Source organism: Oncorhynchus gorbuscha, linkage group LG03 (genome assembly GCF_021184085.1).
Source record: "Oncorhynchus gorbuscha isolate QuinsamMale2020 ecotype Even-year linkage group LG03, OgorEven_v1.0, whole genome shotgun sequence".
Lineage (NCBI taxonomy): Eukaryota > Metazoa > Chordata > Actinopteri > Salmoniformes > Salmonidae > Oncorhynchus > Oncorhynchus gorbuscha.
This window is the reverse complement of record NC_060175.1, coordinates 85,947,997-85,966,200: the sequence shown is the minus strand read 5'-3', so window position 1 is coordinate 85,966,200 and position 18,204 is coordinate 85,947,997. Positions and strand designations below refer to the sequence as shown.

Below are 18,204 nucleotides of genomic sequence, written 5' to 3'. Positions count from 1 at the left end.
ATCCAGCTCTGTACAGGATGAGAAGAGTCCCAGCCCACACCTGCTCTACCGGTCACACACACACACACACACACACACACACACACACACACACACACACACACACACACACACACACACACACACACACACACACACACACACACACACACACACACACACACACACACACACACACACACACACACACACACACACACACCATCCTTCCCCCTGCCACAGGCATCATCTGGGATTTCAATGGCCCTCATTAGTACCAGGCAGCATTGGATATAATGCATCTCTCTCAGGGTATCTGGTCATAAATGACACTTAGTGAAACACACATCACATACCACACCCCAACAACACATCTCTCATGGCCAGGGGGACTGAATATGAAACAGAGTCATCATTTGTTTTAGAATAAATGTGGCAAAAAACAAATGGAGACATTAAATGTATTTCTATAGCTTCCAAAATGTATTTTAGTTGAGGAGTGCCAAGATGGAGGCACAGTGGCTTCAACACAGCACTCCTGTCAGTCATCTAGTGTATATATACATTATTGGTTTCATTGTGGATCTACAGTTATTCAACTTTTTGAATGTGTGTATTTCAGTGCCAATGCGGTGAGCAGTCGGGACGGCCTGGACACAGAGACCGGCACAGAGTCCCTCCTGAGCCACCGTAGGGAGAGAGAGAGAGAACGTGCCCGGAGGAGAGCACGAGAGACTGAAAGTGAGTAACAATACACACAATTAGGATAACTACCTAAGTACAGTATGTGTGGTACTGTAACACCAATAACACATCATCACAATATCATTACACATCAGTTTAGCAATATAGCCTAACAGTGCGGACATTGTTCAGTAACACCCCGAAAGGGTGGACTGTAAAATAATGTCAAAACCAAATCAGAGGGTTCACAGGGTTCAGATGTGCTGGTGACAGGTAAGTGGAACAGTTTGACCAAGATTGCTTTCGGCGCTTTCTCTCTTTCCAAAGAGACCGATCTTGTTTTTTCTTGAGTGCAATTCAGGTTCATGGTCAGAGGCTATTTTCCACCTGATGGCTTAACTTCAGGATCTGTGGGAGGAGTACGTTTCTTCCTATTATGACCATGTATAGCAGCTGGATGGGTGGTGGATGGATGGCCCCCCCAAAAAATAAATACAAAATAAAACTATAGCAGATATATAGCTGCCTCTCGGTTATTGTGGAGATCTGAAACCACCTTTGCTTGTTTTTACTATTGGGAAACTATTCAAATAAACTCTTCTTTGTTGCTGCATATTTTATCCTTACTGCATGTACACATACAGTATCATGAATAATGGACATGTGAAAATGTCAGGAAACTCATACAAGTCTTGGTTAAGATTATTATTATATTATTTATTTGTTGTTACTGTCATGGAAACATTTTGGCACTGAGCTCAGCAAAAAGTTCTGAAAAGGTCACTTGGAGAGGAGGAGGGCTTCCTCTGTCCTCCTTCAGGGACCTTCCTCTATCCTCCTTCAGGGACCTTCCTCTGTCCTCCTTCAGGGACCTTCCTCTATCCTCCTTCAAGGACCTTCCTCTGTCCTCCTTCAGGGACCTTCCTCTATCCTCCTTCAAGGACCTTCCTCTGTCCTCCTTCAGAGACCTTCCTCTGTCCTCCTTCAGGGACCTTCCTCTGTCCTCCTTCAGGGACCTTCCTCTGTCCTCCTTCAGGGACCTTCCTCTATCCTCCTTCAGGGACCTTCCTCTATCCTCCTTCAGGGACCTTCCTCTGTCCTCCTTCAGGGACCTTCCTCTGTCCTCCTTCAGGGACCTTCCTCTATCCTCCTTCAGGGACCTTCCTCTATCCTCCTTCAGGGACCTTCCTCTATCCTCCTTCAGGGACCTTCCTCTGTCCTCCTTCAGGGACCTTCCTCTATCCTCCTTCAGGGACCTTCCTCTGTCCTCCTTCAGGGACCTTCCTCTCCTCCTTCAGGACCTTCCTCTGTCCTCCTTCAGGGACCTTCCTCTTTGTCCTCCTTCAGGGACCTTCCTCTGTCCTCCTTCAGGGACCTTCCTCTGTCCTCCTTCAGGGACCTTCCTCTGTCCTCCTTCAGGGACCTTCCCTATCTCCTTCCTTCCTCTGTCCTCCTTCAGGACCTTCCTCTATCCTCCTTGGGACCTTCCTCTGTCCTCCTTCAGGGACCTTCCTCTATCCTCCTTCAGGGACCTTCCTCTGTCCTCCTTCAGAGACCTTCCTCTGTCCTCCTTCAGGGACCTTCCTCTATCCTCCTTCAGGGACCTTCCTCTGTCCTCCTTCAGGGACCTTCCTCTATCCTCCTTCAAGGACCTTCCTCTGTCCTCCTTCAGGGACCTTCCTCTATCCTCCTTCAAGGACCTTCCTCTGTCCTCCTTCATGGACCTTCCTCTATCCTCCTTCTGGGACCTTCCTCTGTCCTCCTTCAGGGACCTTCCTCTATCATCCTTCAGGGACCTTCCTCTGTCCTCCTTCAGGGACCTTCCTCTATCCTCCTTCAAGGACCTTCCTCTGTCCTCCTTCAGGGACCTTCCTCTATCCTCCTTCAAGGACCTTCCTCTGTCCTCCTTCAGGGACCTTCCTCTATCCTCCTTCAGGGACCTTCCTCTGTCCTCCTTCAGGGACCTTCCTCTATCCTCCTTCAGGGACCTTCCTCTATCCTCCTTCAGGGACCTTCCTCTGTCCTCCTTCAGGTACCTTCCTCTATCCTCCTTCAGGGACCTTCCTCTATCCTCCTTTAGGGACCTTCCTCTATCCTCCTTCAGGAACCTTCCTCTGTCCCCCTTCAGGGACGTTCGTATGTCCTCCTTCAGGGACCTTCCTCTGTCCTCCTTCAGGGACCTTCCTCTATCCTCCTTCAGGGACCTTCCTCTGTCCTCCTTCAGGGACCTTCCTCTATCCTCCTTCAGGGACCTTCCTCTATCCTCCTTCAGGGACCTTCCTCTGTCCTCCTTCAGGGACCTTCCTCTATCCTCCTTCAGGGACCTTCCTCTTTCCCCCTTCAGGGACCTTCCTCTATGTCCTCCTTCAGGGACCTCCTCTATCCTCCTTCAGGGACCTTTCTATCCTCCTTCAGGGACCTTCCTATATCCTCCTTCAGGGACCTTCCTCTATCTTCCATCAGGGACCTTCCTCTGTCCTCCTTCAGGGACCTTCCTCTATCCTCCTTTAGGGACCTTCCTCTATCCTCCTTCAGGGACCTTCCTCTTTCCCCCTTCAGGGACGTTCGTATGTCCTCCTTCAGGGACCTTCCTCTATCCTCCTTCAGGGACCTTCCTCTATCCTCCTTCAGGGACCTTCCTATATCCTCCTTCAGGGACCTTCCTCTATCTTCCATCAGGGACCTTCCTCTGTCCTCCTTCAGGGACCTTCCTCTATCCTCCTTTAGGGACCTTCCTCTATCCTCCTTCAGGGACCTTCCTCTATCCTCCTTCAGGGACCTTCCTCTGTCCTCCTTCAGGGACCTTCCTCTATCTTCCATCAGGGACCTTCCTCTGTCCTCCTTCAGAGACCTTCCTCTGTCCTCCTTCTGGGAACTTCCTCTGTCCTCCTTCAGGGACCTTCCTCTATCCTCCTTCAGGGACCTTCCTATGTCCTCCTTCAGAGACCTTCCTCTGTCCTCCTTCAGGGACCTTCCTCTGTCTTCCTTCAGGGACCTTCCTCTGTCCTCCTTCAGGGACCTTCCTATATCCTCCTTCAGAGACCTTCCTCTGTCCTCCTTCAGGGACCTTCCTCTGTCCTCCTTCAGGGACCTTCCTCTATCCTCCTTCAGGGACCTTCCTCTATCCTCCTTCAGGGACCTTCCTCTGTCCTCCTTCAGAGACCTTCCTCTGTCCTCCTTCAGGGACCTTCCTCTGTCTTCCTTCAGGGACCTTCTTCTATCCTCCTTCAGGGACCTTCCTCTATCCTCCTTTAGGGACCTTCCTCTATCCTCCTTCAGGGACCTTCCTCTATCCTCCTTCAGGGACCTTCCTCTATCCTCCTTTAGGGACCTTCCTCTATCCTCCTTCAAGGACCTTCCTCTATCCTCCTTCAGGGACCTTCCTCTATCCTCCTTCAGGGACCTTCCTATATCCTCCTTCAGGATCCCCCTTCATCAGGGACCTTCCTCCTTCCATCAGGGACCTTCCTCCTATCCTCCTTCAGGGACCTCTATCCTCCTCCTCAGAGTCTGTCCTCCTTCAGGGACCTTCCTGACTTCCTTCAGGGACCTATCTTCCTTCAGGGACCTTCCTCTGTCCTCCCTTCAGGGATCCTCCTTCAGGGACCTTTCCTCCTTCAGGGACCTTCCTCTATCCTCCTTTAGGGACCTTCCTCTCGTCTCACCATTCTGTTATCTAGAGAGTAAATAAGCACATTCCATGTCACCTCTCTTTCTACACTCAGAATGAATGTGTGCGGTGTAGTGCTTTGAGAAATATAATATTTTAAGATGGCACTTTGGACAATATCATTATTAGCAATTCTGATTCTTCCAATAATAATAGTCACTCCTACTCATTTCCACCTTTACTCCTGTTTATACACTTCTCCTGGAACCGGTTCAACAGTGTGATGATGTTGGTGTCTATATTTACCATTCAACAACTACTGTAATGTGTCAGCCTACAGTCCCTGCTGTCTGTTCCTCTATTTCTCCTCCATCCACAGCAGATAGAGCCAGAGACAGTCCTTTATCTCTTTATCTCATCACTCCATCTCTTCCTCCCCTGTTCTGCTGTTCACAGCAAGCCTGGCTGTGTGGATCCTGCAGCTCCAGGCTCATTAACCAAACACTCATTCATTTCTGTGGCTTAATTAGGATGAGCAAGATAAAGCATCAGGCTGGTTGGTACTGTAGAGACGAGAGAGCTGTGAAGTCTATTTGTAATGCAGGGGCATGTGTGTACCTGCTGTCCTACTGGGAAACAAACTACAGAACTGGAATCATGTAACCTATCTCTTCTCCTCTCACTACAACCTTTGTCTTTCTAGCAACGCTGCTAAGTTCTGATTTGAGAAAGTGAAAATAGGGCTGTGTGTCATGTCCCTGTGGCCCTCTCTAGAAATATCAGCCAGTAGCAGCCCCACTGTAATAATCTCTCTCTCTCTCTCTCTCTCTCTCTCTCTCTCTCTCTCTCTCTCTCTCTCTCTCTCTCTCTCTCTCTCTCTCTCTCTCTCTCTCTCTCTCTCTCTCTCTCTCTCTCTCTCTCTCTCTCTCTCTCTCTCTCTCTCTCTCTCTCTCTCCCTCTCTCCCTCTTCCACCCCTCCTTCCATCTGGTTTCATTGCCTGCCGGCCTGCTAGTTAGTTAGTGCTAATTAAATGAGAGTGTCAGGGAACAGGGCATGTCCCTCATGGAGAACACACTGCTTCATGGCTCATAAAACTCTGCCCTACACTGCTCAATATAATCAAATTCAGGCTTTATTTGTTTAGAGCGCTACAATGCCAATTGTGGTCATTCAATCTGTGTCCTTGACTTAAAGGCCCATGCCCATCCAGCGACATGTAAAGTTATCCTGCCTGGCACTGCAGCAGTAGTATAGCAGGAATTCCCCTCTTTCTTTAAGTGCCACTGTGTCTGTGTGTATGCAGCCTGCTTTACAATGAACTGAGCAGGGTGAATCAGTGTTTTAACAGTGGTAAACATATCTCTTGTTCTCTCATTTCTGGCTGTAGGTATGTGAGAATGAATGGATTAATAATGCAGTGTTTGACAGGGTGAGGAGAGTGGACAGCTGGAGACTGAGCCCACAGGACACTGTGGAGGTATGGGAGAGGATCTGTTTCAGGGCCACAAGCCTTTTAGCTGTGCTACCTGCACTGGGAGATGAGGGGGGTAGTAGGCGAACTGAGACCCCTGTCTGTCTGTCTGTCTGTCTGTCTGTCTGTCTGTCTGTCTGTCTGTCTGTCTGTCTGTCTGTCTGTCTGTCTGTCTGTCTGTCTGTCTGTCTGTCTGTCTGTCTGTCTGTCTGTCTGTCTGTCTGTCTGTCTGTCTGTCTGTCTGTCTGTCTGTCTGTCTGTCTGTCTGTCTGTCTGTCTGTCTGTCTGTCTGTCTGTCTGTCTGTCTGGCTTTATCACGCTGTGGCTTTGGCAGGACTGTTATGACACCTGCAATAGGTGTATTGACTCCAGAGTGGTTTTACGAATCACTGTATAATAGCCTAATCAAAATGTAGGCAGCAATAATCCAGAATATTTATATTCAGTTAAAATGTATTGAGGTCAAATGAGCATTCCTAAATGTTTAAGATGCTTGGAACCTAGTGTTTAGCAAAATATTTTCATTTAAACATTTGCTATTTTGTGAAGTGTATTGTGATGAAGTGAGAGCATGAGCTTTGTGCTTCTGAGAGGCTTTGGCACTGTTAATCACCTGATGGCACCATCACCTGATGGCACCATCACCTGATGGCACCATCACCTGATGGCACCATCACCTGTGGCGGTTAGAGATATGCTCGTGCATCATATAAAATCCCATCAAATGCTGGGCAATCTCTCCGCGCTTTGGAATGCAGTTCTCTGATAGGTCAGAGAGAGATTATCAGACATTCAGCCGTGTGCCATGGGATGGGAGTGCGGGGTAGTATTTTCGCGCTACCAATTCGTTCAGTTTCCCAGTGCGTCGCACGAGCCCACTGGCTCTCTGATCTGACTCTCCCGCGGTTGAGGTAAGATAATACAATTTGCTAATGGAATTGCTGTATAGGGGAGTTTGTCGTCCACTGGCTGTTAAATGGTAGATACGTGTGATGGAAGTAAATGATTTAGGTCCTTTATTTTAGGTTAATGCAGGTTCTTGTCTAACCTTTGCAGCAGTAAATTCAAATATGGCTGAACGAGGAAGTAACTAATATTATCATCATCCAGCTGCTGACATTTTTTATTATAGACATCTTTTGTGCTCATGCAAGTATTTATTTTCCTATTGTGTAGACTACATTCTATTGAAGAGTTTGACTGTTTTGTGAATGGAGTAGCCTAAGTGATTGTTTTTTAGACAGTCTAGTAGATAGCGATCATAATGGTTTATTATATCCTACATAATCACCCACCTTATCATACCGTAATACCTTCATTTTAGCAGATAACGTATGACATTCCAATCCCTCTTTATGGCTCTAAAATCATGCCATGAAAAAATCCTGATCCAATCTGAGTAATGGAGGATAGAAGGCAGCTTTGGCACTGAAGGCTTATAGTTCACAGCACAGTGTCCCAAAATAGAATAGGTTTGATTTATTGGTTTTGTATTGTTTGGTCAATGAGTATAGTAGTAGATGACATGTTAATGAGTATAGTAGTAGATGACATGTCAATGAGTATAGTAGTAGATGACATGTCAATGAGTATAGTAGTAGATGACATGTCAATGAGTATAGTAGTAGATGACATGTCAATGAGTATAGTAGTAGATGACATGTCAATGAGTATAGTAGTAGATGACATGTCAATGAGTATAGTAGTAGATGACATGTCAATGAGTATAGTAGTAGATGACATGTCAATGAGTATAGTAGTAGATGACATGTCAATGAGTATAGTAGTAGATGACATGTCAATGAGTATAGTAGTAGATGACATGTCAATGAGTATAGTAGTAGATGACATGTCAATGAGTATAGTAGTAGATGACATGTCAATGAGTATAGTAGTAGATGACATGTCAATGAGTATAGTAGTAGATGACATGTCAATGAGTATAGTAGTAGATGACATGTCAATGAGTATAGTAGTAGATGACATGTCAATGAGTATAGTAGTAGATGACATGTCAATGAGTATAGTAGTAGATGACATGTCAATGAGTATAGTAGTAGATGACATGTCAATGAATCGGGTGTATGCCAACCGCAGTGCCCATGACTGGAAGAGTCACTCCAGTGTTAATCTGCTAAATTGTAATTATTCGCCTACCTCCTCATGCCTTTTGCATACAATCTATATAGACTCTTTTTTTCTTTTTTCTACTGTGTTATTGACTTGTTTATTGTTTACTCCATGTGTAACTCTGTGTTGTCTGTTCACACTGCTATGCTTTATCTTGGCCAGGTCACAGTTGTAAATGAGAACTTGTTCTCAACTAGCCTACCTGGTTAAATGAGAGGTGAAATAAAAATAAAAAAAAGAGTCAGACATTTGTAGAATTGAATAAGTCAAGATCCCTCGCTGTGAGACACTGTGACTGTGATGAGCAAAAAGGAGAAAATATTATGTTGAGTGATTGTGTTATCTCTCTTCGTTCCACAGTATCTTTCTCCAAATTCACTATTTTGTTTTGGTCTTTTTCCACTGCCTTCATTGTAGATAAGGATTGGAGTCTGCCTGCCAGCAGCCTGTCATTGGGCAGAGAACCTGGTCCTTCTCACAGGGGTTGAGAGACAGACAGGAGCTGGGAGAGAGGGGACAGAGCACTACACAGACACCAGACAGTCTCAGTTTTGCACCTGAGACATACAGCTCTGCTGTTTATTTGTGTGTGTATGTGGTGTGTGTATGTGGTGTGTGTGAGTGTGCGTATGTGTGTGTGTGTGTGTGTGCGTGCACACACTTTGGGCTGAGTCAGTAATGGGCACCACCACATTATTGGAATGTTTTGGTCGCTCGCAGAGAACGCAGGGTCAGCCATGCCCTCGCCGTTTTGCCAGAGCCTTCCAGCCAATCCGCTGTCACCCTGCTGAGACAGGACCCCTCCCATGCCACTGTATGTATTGGGGGTAGATGTGGGAGAGAGGTGTTGGGAATTGAGGACACTGATGTTATTGTTTTGGTAGATCAGAGGTAGCTCTTATTTTATACTACCAACTGATAATACATTAACTAAAGTCTATGGTATCACATTTGATGATACACTGCATAAAGATGTTATTCACAAGTCCATGTTTACCATACCATCACATACAGTAAGGTACGATGCCATGTTTACCATACCATCACATACAGTAAGGTACGATGCCATGTTTACCATACCATCACATACAGTAAGGTACGATGCCATGTTTACCATACCATCACATACAGTAAGGTACGATGCCATGTTTACCATACCATCACATACAGTAAGGTACGATGCCATGTTTACCATACCATCACATACAGTAAGGTACGATGCCATGTTTACCATACCATCACATACAGTAAGGTACGATGCCATGTTTACCATACCATCACATACAGTAAGGTACGATGCCATGTTTACCATACCATCACATACAGTAAGGTACGATGCCATGTTTACCATACCATCACATACAGTAAGGTACGAGGCCATGTTTTTACCATACCATCACATACAGTAAGGTACGATGCCATGTTTACCATACCATCACATACAGTAAGGTACGATGCCATGTTTACCATACCATCACATACAGTAAGGTACGATGCCATGTTTACCATACCATCACATACAGTAAGGTACGAAGCCATGTTTACCATACCATCACATACAGTAAGGTATGATGCCATGTTTACCATACCATCACATACAGTAAGGTACGATGCCATGTTTACCATACCATCACATACAGTAAGGTACGATGCCATGTTTACCATACCATCACATACAGTAAGGTACGAGGCCATGTTTACCATACCATCACATACAGTAAGGTACGATGCCATGTTTACCATACCATCACATACAATAAGGTACAATGCCATCTTTACCATACCATCACATACAGTAAGGTACGATGCCATCTTTACCATACCATCATATACAGTAAGGTACGATGCCACGTTTACCATACCATCACATACAGTAAGGTACGATGCCACGTTTACCATACCATCACATACAGTAAGGTACGAAGCCATGTTCACCATACCATCGCATACAGTAAGGTACGAGGCCATGTTTACCATACCATCACATACAGTAAGGTACGATGCCATGTTTACCATACCATCACATACAGTAAGGTACGAGGCCATGTTTACCATACCATCACATACAGTAAGGTACGAGGCCATGTTTACCATACCATCACATACAGTAAGGTACGAGGCCATGTTTACCATACCATCACATACAGTAAGGTACGAGGCTATGTTTACCATACCATCACATACAGTAAGGTACGATGCCATGTTTACCATACCATCGCATACAGTAAGGTACGAGGCCATGTTTACCATACCATCACATACAGTAAGGTACGAAGCCATGTTCACCATACCATCGCATACAGTAAGGTACGAGGCCATGTTTACCATACCATCGCATACAGTAAGGTACGATGCCATGTTTACCATACCATCACATACAGTAAGGTACGAGGCCATGTTTACCATACCATCACATACAGTAAGGTACGATGCCATGTTTACCATACCATCGCATACAGTAAGGTACGATGCCATGTTTACCATACCATCGCATACAGTAAGGTACGATGCCATGTTTACCATACCATCACATACAGTAAGGTACGAAGCCATGTTTGCCACTGGGCTTCCTTTTGTAATAGTGAATCACTAGTAAATGCTTCCTTGCCCAGTTGGTCTCTGATATCAGCTCATTCAGCTCTGAGTTGTATTTCACTGTGTCATGATGTAAAGTATGCCATTCAGCTGACTCTTTTATCCAAAGCGTCTAACAGCGTACAAGCGTCTTGCGAGCGTACATTTTTTACGTATTGGTGGTCCTGGGATTAGAACCCACTATCATGGTGTTGCAAGAGCCATGCTCTTCTAACTGAGCTACAGAAGACCACCGTGGAGTGACACATGCGTCAAAGAACACTTCTATCCAAGTGTTAACATTAGTTCTGTTGATATCTGACTGTTGATATCTGACCTGTTGTTTTGTCCCTCGTATCAACAGTCCCTCGAATCAACGGCCACTCTAAGTCGGAGCGCACAGCAAGGGACTCCGCCATGGGCTATGACAGTGCCTCAGTAATGAGCAGTGAGCTCGAGTCCAGCTCCTTCGTCGACAGTGAGGAAGATGAGGACGCTAGCAGGTAGATGCTCCCTCTTTCTCTCGCTCTCTGTATGTCATCTTCCTCTCTTTTCATCGGTGGTTCTTTACTAAATCAAATCACCATATCCCCTCTGACCTCTTCCCCTTTCCTGCTCCAGGGGTGCTGCCCTGCGGCTGACCCTGTGCTGCTCACAACCTGCAGTGTATGTTGTGTGGTGGGGCTGGGTACTGTTATGTACAGAGAAAGATAGTTGCACACTCTATATATGCTCTCAGATATCGAATGTTTATTAAACACCCGTGTTTTAGCACACAGTGTCTTCTTCAGTGTTTCCCTTGTTTCTGTATCATGGACCAATGTATATTGTATTGAGATGAATTGTGTCTCAGACTCAGCAGCTCCACAGAACAGAGCTCGTCCTCTCAGCTGATGCGCAGACATAAACGCCGCAGACGGAGGCACAAAGTGGCCAAAATAGACAGGGTGAGTTCCCCTCACAGGTTTTCCTACATACCATGTGCCTGTGAAAGAGAAATAACCTCAATGGTTATGTGAATATCTTTGTGACTGTTTTATCTGCCTCCCTCCTTTCCAGTCTTCGTCTTTCAGCAGCATCACCGATTCCACAATGAGTCTAAACATCATCACTGTCACACTCAACATGGGTACGTCTTTCCCCTTTTAATGTATCTCTTTTCTCTCTGACTCTTTTTTTCTACTAAATATCATCAGAGTTCATAGAGTTTGATACAGATATCATCAGAGTTCATAGTGTTTGATACAGATATCATCAGAGTTCATAGTGTTTGATACAGATATCATCAGAGTTCATAGTGTTTGATACAGATATCATCAGAGTTCATAGTGTTTGATACAGATATCATCAGAGTTCATATGTTTGATACAAATATCATCAGAGTTAATAGTGTTTGATACTGATATCATCAGAGTTCATTTTGTTTAATACAAATATCAGAATTCATAGTGTTTGATACAAATATCATCAGAGTTCATAGTGTTTGATACAGATATCATCAGAGTTAATTTTCTTTAATAGAAATATCAGAGTTCATAGGGTTTGATACAGATATCATCAGAGTTCATAGTGTTTGATACAGATATCATCAGAGTTCATAGTGTTTGATACAGATATCATCAGAGTTCATATGTTTGATACAGATATCATCAGAGTTCATAGTGTTTGATACATCAGAGTTCATAGTGTTTGATACAGATATCATCAGAGTTCATAGTGTTTGATACAGATATCATCAGAGTTCATATGTTTGATACAGATATCATCAGAGTTCATAGTGTTTGATACAGATATCATCAGAGTTCATAGTGTTTGATACATATACATTAGAGTTCATATGTTTGATACAAATATCATCAGAGTTAATAGTGTTTGATACAGATATCATCAGAGTTCATAGTGTTTGATACAGATATCATCAGAGTTCATATGTTTGATACAGATATCATCAGAGTTAATAGTGTTTGATACAGATATCATCAGAGTTCATTTTGTTTAATACAAATATCAGAATTCATAGTGTTTGATACAAATATCATCAGAGTTCATAGTGTTTGATACAGATATCATCAGAGTTAATTTTCTTTAATAGAAATATCAGAGTTCATAGGGTTTGATACAGATATCATCAGAGTTCATAGTGTTTGATACAGATATCATCAGAGTTCATAGTGTTTGATACAGATATCATCAGAGTTCATAGTGTTTGATACAGATATCATCAGAGTTCATAGTGTTTGATACAGATATCATCAGAGTTCATAGTGTTTGATACAGATATCATCAGAGTTCATTTTGTTTTAATATCAGAAAGTGTTTGATCAGAATTCATAGTGTTTGATACAAATATCATCAGAGTTCATAGTGTTTGATACAGATATCATCAGAGTTAATTTTCAGATTTAATAGAAATATCAGAGTTCATAGGGTTTGATACAGATATCATCAGAGTTCATAGTGTTTGATACAGATATCATCAGAGTTCATAGTGTTTGATACAGATATCATCAGAGTTCATAGTGTTTGTTTGATACAGATATCATCAGAGTTCATTTTGTTTAATACAAATATCAGAATTGATACAAATATCATCAGAGTTCATAGTGTTTGATACAGATATCATCAGAGTTCATAGTGTTTGATACAGATATCATCAGAGTTAATTTGTTTAATAGAAATATCAGAGTTCATAGGGTTTGATACAGATATCATCAGAGTTCATAGTGTTTGATACAGATATCATCAGAGTTCATAGTGTTTGATACAGATATCATCAGAGTTCATTTTGTTTAATACAAATATCAGAGTTCATAGTGTTTGATACAGATATCATCAGAGTTCATAGTGTTTGATACAGATATCATCAGAGTTCATAGTGTTTTATGCAGATATCATCAGAGTTCATAGTGTTTGATACAGATATCATCAGAGTTCATAGAGTTTGATACAGATATCATCAGAGTTCATAGTGTTTGATACAGATATCATCAGAGTTCATAGTGTTTGATACAGATATCATCAGAGTTCATAGTGTTTGATACAGATATCATCAGAGTTCATAGTGTTTGATACAGATATCATCAGAGTTCATAGTTCATAGTTTCAGAGTTTAGTGTTTGATACAGATATCATCAGAGTTCATAGTGTTTGATACAGATATCAGTTCAGAGTTCATAGATATCATCAGAGTGTTTGATACAGATATCATCAGAGTTCATAGTGTTTGATACAGATATCATCAGAGTTCATAGAGTTTGATACAGATATCATCAGAGTTCATAGTGTTTGATACAGATATCATCAGAGTTCATAGTGTTTGATACAGATATCATCAGAGTTCATATGTTTGTTACAAATATCATCAGAGTTAATAGTGTTTGATACTGATATCATCAGAGTTCATTTTGTTTAATACAAATATCAGAATTCATAGTGTTTGATACAAATATCATCAGAGTTCATAGTGTTTGATACAGATATCATCAGAGTTAATTTTCTTTAATAGAAATATCAGAGTTCATAGGGTTTGATACAGATATCATCAGAGTTCATAGTGTTTGATACAGATATCATCAGAGTTCATAGTGTTTGATACAGATATCATCAGAGTTCATATGTTTGATACAGATATCATCAGAGTTCATAGTGTTTGATACAGATATCATTAGAGTTCATAGTGTTTGATACATATATCATTAGAGTTCATATGTTTGATACAGATATCATCAGAGTTCATAGTGTTTGATACAGATATCATTAGAGTTCATAGTGTTTGATACATATATCATTAGAGTTCATATGTTTGATACAGATATCATCAGAGTTCATAGTGTTTGATACAGATATCATCAGAGTTCATAGTGTTTGATACAGATATCATCAGAGTTCATAGTGTTTGATACAGATATCATCAGAGTTCATAGTGTTTGATACAGATATCATCAGAGTTCATAGTGTTTGATACAGATATCATTAGAGTTCATAGTGTTTGATACATATATCATTCAGAGTTCATATGTTTGATACAGATATCATCAGAGTTCATAGTGTTTGATACAGATATCATCAGAGTTATAGTGTTTATATCAGAGAGTGTTTGATCAGATATCATCAGAGTTCATAGTGTTTGATACAGATATCATCAGAGTTCATAGTGTTTGATACAGATATCATCAGAGTTCATGTTTGATACAGATATATCATCAGAGTTATAGTGTTTGATACAGATATCATCAGAGTTCATAGTGTTTGATACAGATATCATCAGAGTTCATGTGTTTGATACAGATATCATCAGAGTTCATAGTGTTTGATATCATCAGATATCATCAGAGTTCATATGTTTGATACAGATATCATCAGAGTTCATAGTGTTTGATACAGATATCATCAGAGTTCATAGTGTTTGATACAGATATCATCAGAGTTCATATGTTTGATACAGATATCATCAGAGTTATAGTGTTTGATACAGATATCATCAGAGGTCATAGTGTTTGATACAATATCATCAGAGTTCATAGTGTTTGATACAAATATCAGTTCAGTGTTTGAGTTCAGAGTTCATAGTGTTTGATACAGATATCATCAGAGTTCATAGTGTTTGATCACAGATATCATCAGAGTTCATAGTGTTTGATACAGATATCATCAGAGTTCATTTTGTTTAATACAAATATCAGAGTTCATAGTGTTTGATACAGATATCATCAGAGTTCATAGTGTTTGATACAGATATCATCAGAGTTCATAGTGTTTGATACAGATATCATCAGAGTTCATAGTGTTTGATACAGATATCATCAGAGTTCATAGTGTTTGATACAGATATCATCAGAGTTCATAGTGTTTTGATGATATCATCAGAGTTCAGATATCATCAGAGTTCATAGTGTTTGATACAGATATCATCAGAGTTCATATGTTTGTTACAAATATCATCAGAGTTAATAGTGTTTGATACTGATATCATCAGAGTTCATTTTGTTTAATACAAATATCAGAATTCATAGTGTTTGATACAAATATCATCAGAGTTCATAGTGTTTGATACAGATATCATCAGAGTTAATTTTCTTTAATAGAAATATCAGAGTTCATAGGGTTTGATACAGATATCATCAGAGTTCATAGTGTTTGATACAGATATCATCAGAGTTCATAGTGTTTGATACAGATATCATCAGAGTTCATATGTTTGATACAGATATCATCAGAGTTCATAGTGTTTGATACAGATATCATTAGAGTTCATAGTGTTTGATACATATATCATTAGAGTTCATATGTTTGATACAGATATCATCAGAGTTCATAGTGTTTGATACAGATATCATTCAGAGAGTGTTTGTTCATAGTGTTTGATACAGATATCATCAGAGTTCATAGTGTTTGATACAGATATCATCAGAGTTCATAGTGTTTGATACAGATATCAGAGTTCATAGTGTTTGATACAGATATCATCAGAGTTCATAGTGTTTGATACAGATATCATCAGAGTTCATAGAGTTTGATACAGATATCATCAGAGTTCATTTTCTTTAATAAAAATATCAGAGTTCATAGGGTTTGATACAGATATCATCAGAGTTCATAGTGTTTGATACAGATATCATCAGAGTTATAGTGTTTGATACATATATCATCAGAGTTCATAGTGTTTGATACAAATATCAGAGTTCATAGTGTTTGATACAGATATCATCAGAGTTCATAGTGTTTGTTATAGTGTTTGATACAGATATCATTAGAGTTATAGTGTTTGATACAGATATCATTAGAGTTCATAGTGTTTGATACAGATATGCAGATATCATCAGAGTTATAGTGTTTGATACAGATATCATCAGAGTTCATAGTGTTTGATACAAATATCAGAGTTCATAGTGTTTGATACAGATATCATCAGAGTTATAGCGTTTTATGCAGATATCATCAGAGTTATAGTGTTTGATACAGATATCATCAGAGTTATAGTGTTTTATGCAGATATCATCAGAGTTATAGCGTTTGATACAGACATCATCAGAGTTATAGTGTTTGATACAGATATCATCAGAGTTATAGTGTTTGATGCAGATATCATCAGAGTTATAGTGTTTGATACAGATATCATCAGAGTTATAGTGTTTTATGCAGATATCATCAGAGTTATAGCGTTTGATACAGACATCATCAGAGTTATAGTGTTTTATGCAGATATCATCAGAGTTCATAGTGTTTGATACAGATATCATCAGAGTTCATAGTGTTTGATACATATATCATCAGAGTTCATAGTGTTTGATACAGATATCATCAGAGTTAGTGTTTTATGCAGATATCATCAGAGTTATAGTGTTTTATGCAGATATCATCAGAGTTATAGTGTTTTATGCAGATATCATCAGAGTTATAGTGTTTTATGCAGATATCATCAGAGTTATAGTGTTTGAAACAGATATCATCAGAGTCCATTGACTGTAAACAGACTTGTTTCTGTCTCTCCTCCAGAGAAGTATAACTTCCTGGGTATCAGTATCGTGGGGCAGAGTAACGACCGGGGGGACGGGGGGATCTACATCGGCTCCATCATGAAGGGAGGAGCTGTGGCTGCAGACGGCAGGATAGAACCTGGGGACATGCTCCTACAGGTACACCCACTATTAACTTCTTGCGTCGAGCAATCCCGTATCCGGGAGCGTAATCATAGCCTCAAGCTCATTACCATAACGCAACGCTAACTATTCATGAAAATCGCAAATGAAATGAAAGAAATATATTCACTCACAAGCTTAGCCTTTTGTTAACCTCTTGCTTCTACCTGGCACGCAGGCGTCCCATCTAGAGCTCTGGAAATGCAAATGCGCTGCGCTAAATGCTAATAGTATTAGTTAAAACTCAAACGTTCATTAAAATACACATGCAGGGTATTGAATTAAAGCTACACTCGTTGTGAATCCAAGCAACAAGTCAGATTTCTAAAATGTTTTACGGCGAAAACATAGCACATATTTATGTCAAACCACCACCGCAGACATAGCTCATTAGCATAGCCAAGTAGGAAAAAATATGCAATCAACAAACGCAGGATTTAAAAAAAAATCATTTCACTAACCTTTTGAAATCTTCATCAGATGACAGTAATATAACATGTTACACAGTACATTCATTTTTTTTTCAATAATCTGCAATATATATCCATAAATCTCTGTTTACAATGACGCATCGTTCAAAAAATGCTACTAAAATGTCAGGAGAAATGAAATAGCTCCGGCAGATAACGTCAGCTAACAAGGAATACACATCATAAACTTTGACTAAATATGCATGTTTTACATATGTATAGGAAGATACACTTCTTCTAAATGCAATCGCTGTGTTACATTTATTTTTAACGTTACAGTTTGCGTTTACTAGGCTATACTAGGAGTCGGCGCTCCAAATGTATCATTATGCCTCCTCTATCTTGGAGTCGACAGAAACCCAAAATTAACACATAAATTTTCCCTTACCTTTGCTGTTCTTCCATCAAAAGACCTGGAAGGGATTATACTTACCAAAACAGCATTTAGTTTTCAAGTCTGCGTCTTTCGGTTCTCAAAATAGCCACTTTTCGGTCGAAATGTAGGCAAATTTCAAGTGGATGCGCACCAAAACGTCGAAATTATATATTATATGTCGAGTAAACTTGTCAAACTATGTTCATAATTAAGCTTTAACATGTTATAAAGGTGTACAGTAATTGTGAGGACGAAGCGAAACACACACGTC

At 40.8% G+C, this 18,204-nt stretch overlaps 1 protein-coding gene across 7 annotated transcripts in view; it reads left to right on the top strand.

Moving 5' to 3' along the window:
• Positions 1–18,204, top strand: part of LOC124032088 (segment polarity protein dishevelled homolog DVL-1-like) — a 93,883-nt gene that overhangs the window by 53,213 nt on the left and 22,466 nt on the right. For 5 of the 7 annotated variants that reach the window (XR_006838205.1, XM_046344169.1, XM_046344166.1 and 2 more), the window contains exons 4-9: positions 602–720; positions 10,814–10,952; positions 11,071–11,115; positions 11,303–11,396; positions 11,509–11,578; positions 16,945–17,084. Coding sequence is in view for 6 of the 7 variants with exons in the window: in XM_046344169.1 (XP_046200125.1) it covers positions 602–720; positions 10,814–10,952; positions 11,071–11,115; positions 11,303–11,396; positions 11,509–11,578; positions 16,945–17,084 (607 nt within the window). In the remaining variant the exon portion in view is untranslated. The remainder of the gene's footprint in view (positions 1–601; positions 721–10,813; positions 10,953–11,070; positions 11,116–11,302; positions 11,397–11,508; positions 11,579–16,944; positions 17,085–18,204) is intronic. The other 2 variants (XM_046344171.1, XM_046344170.1) reach the window with 1 other exon arrangement.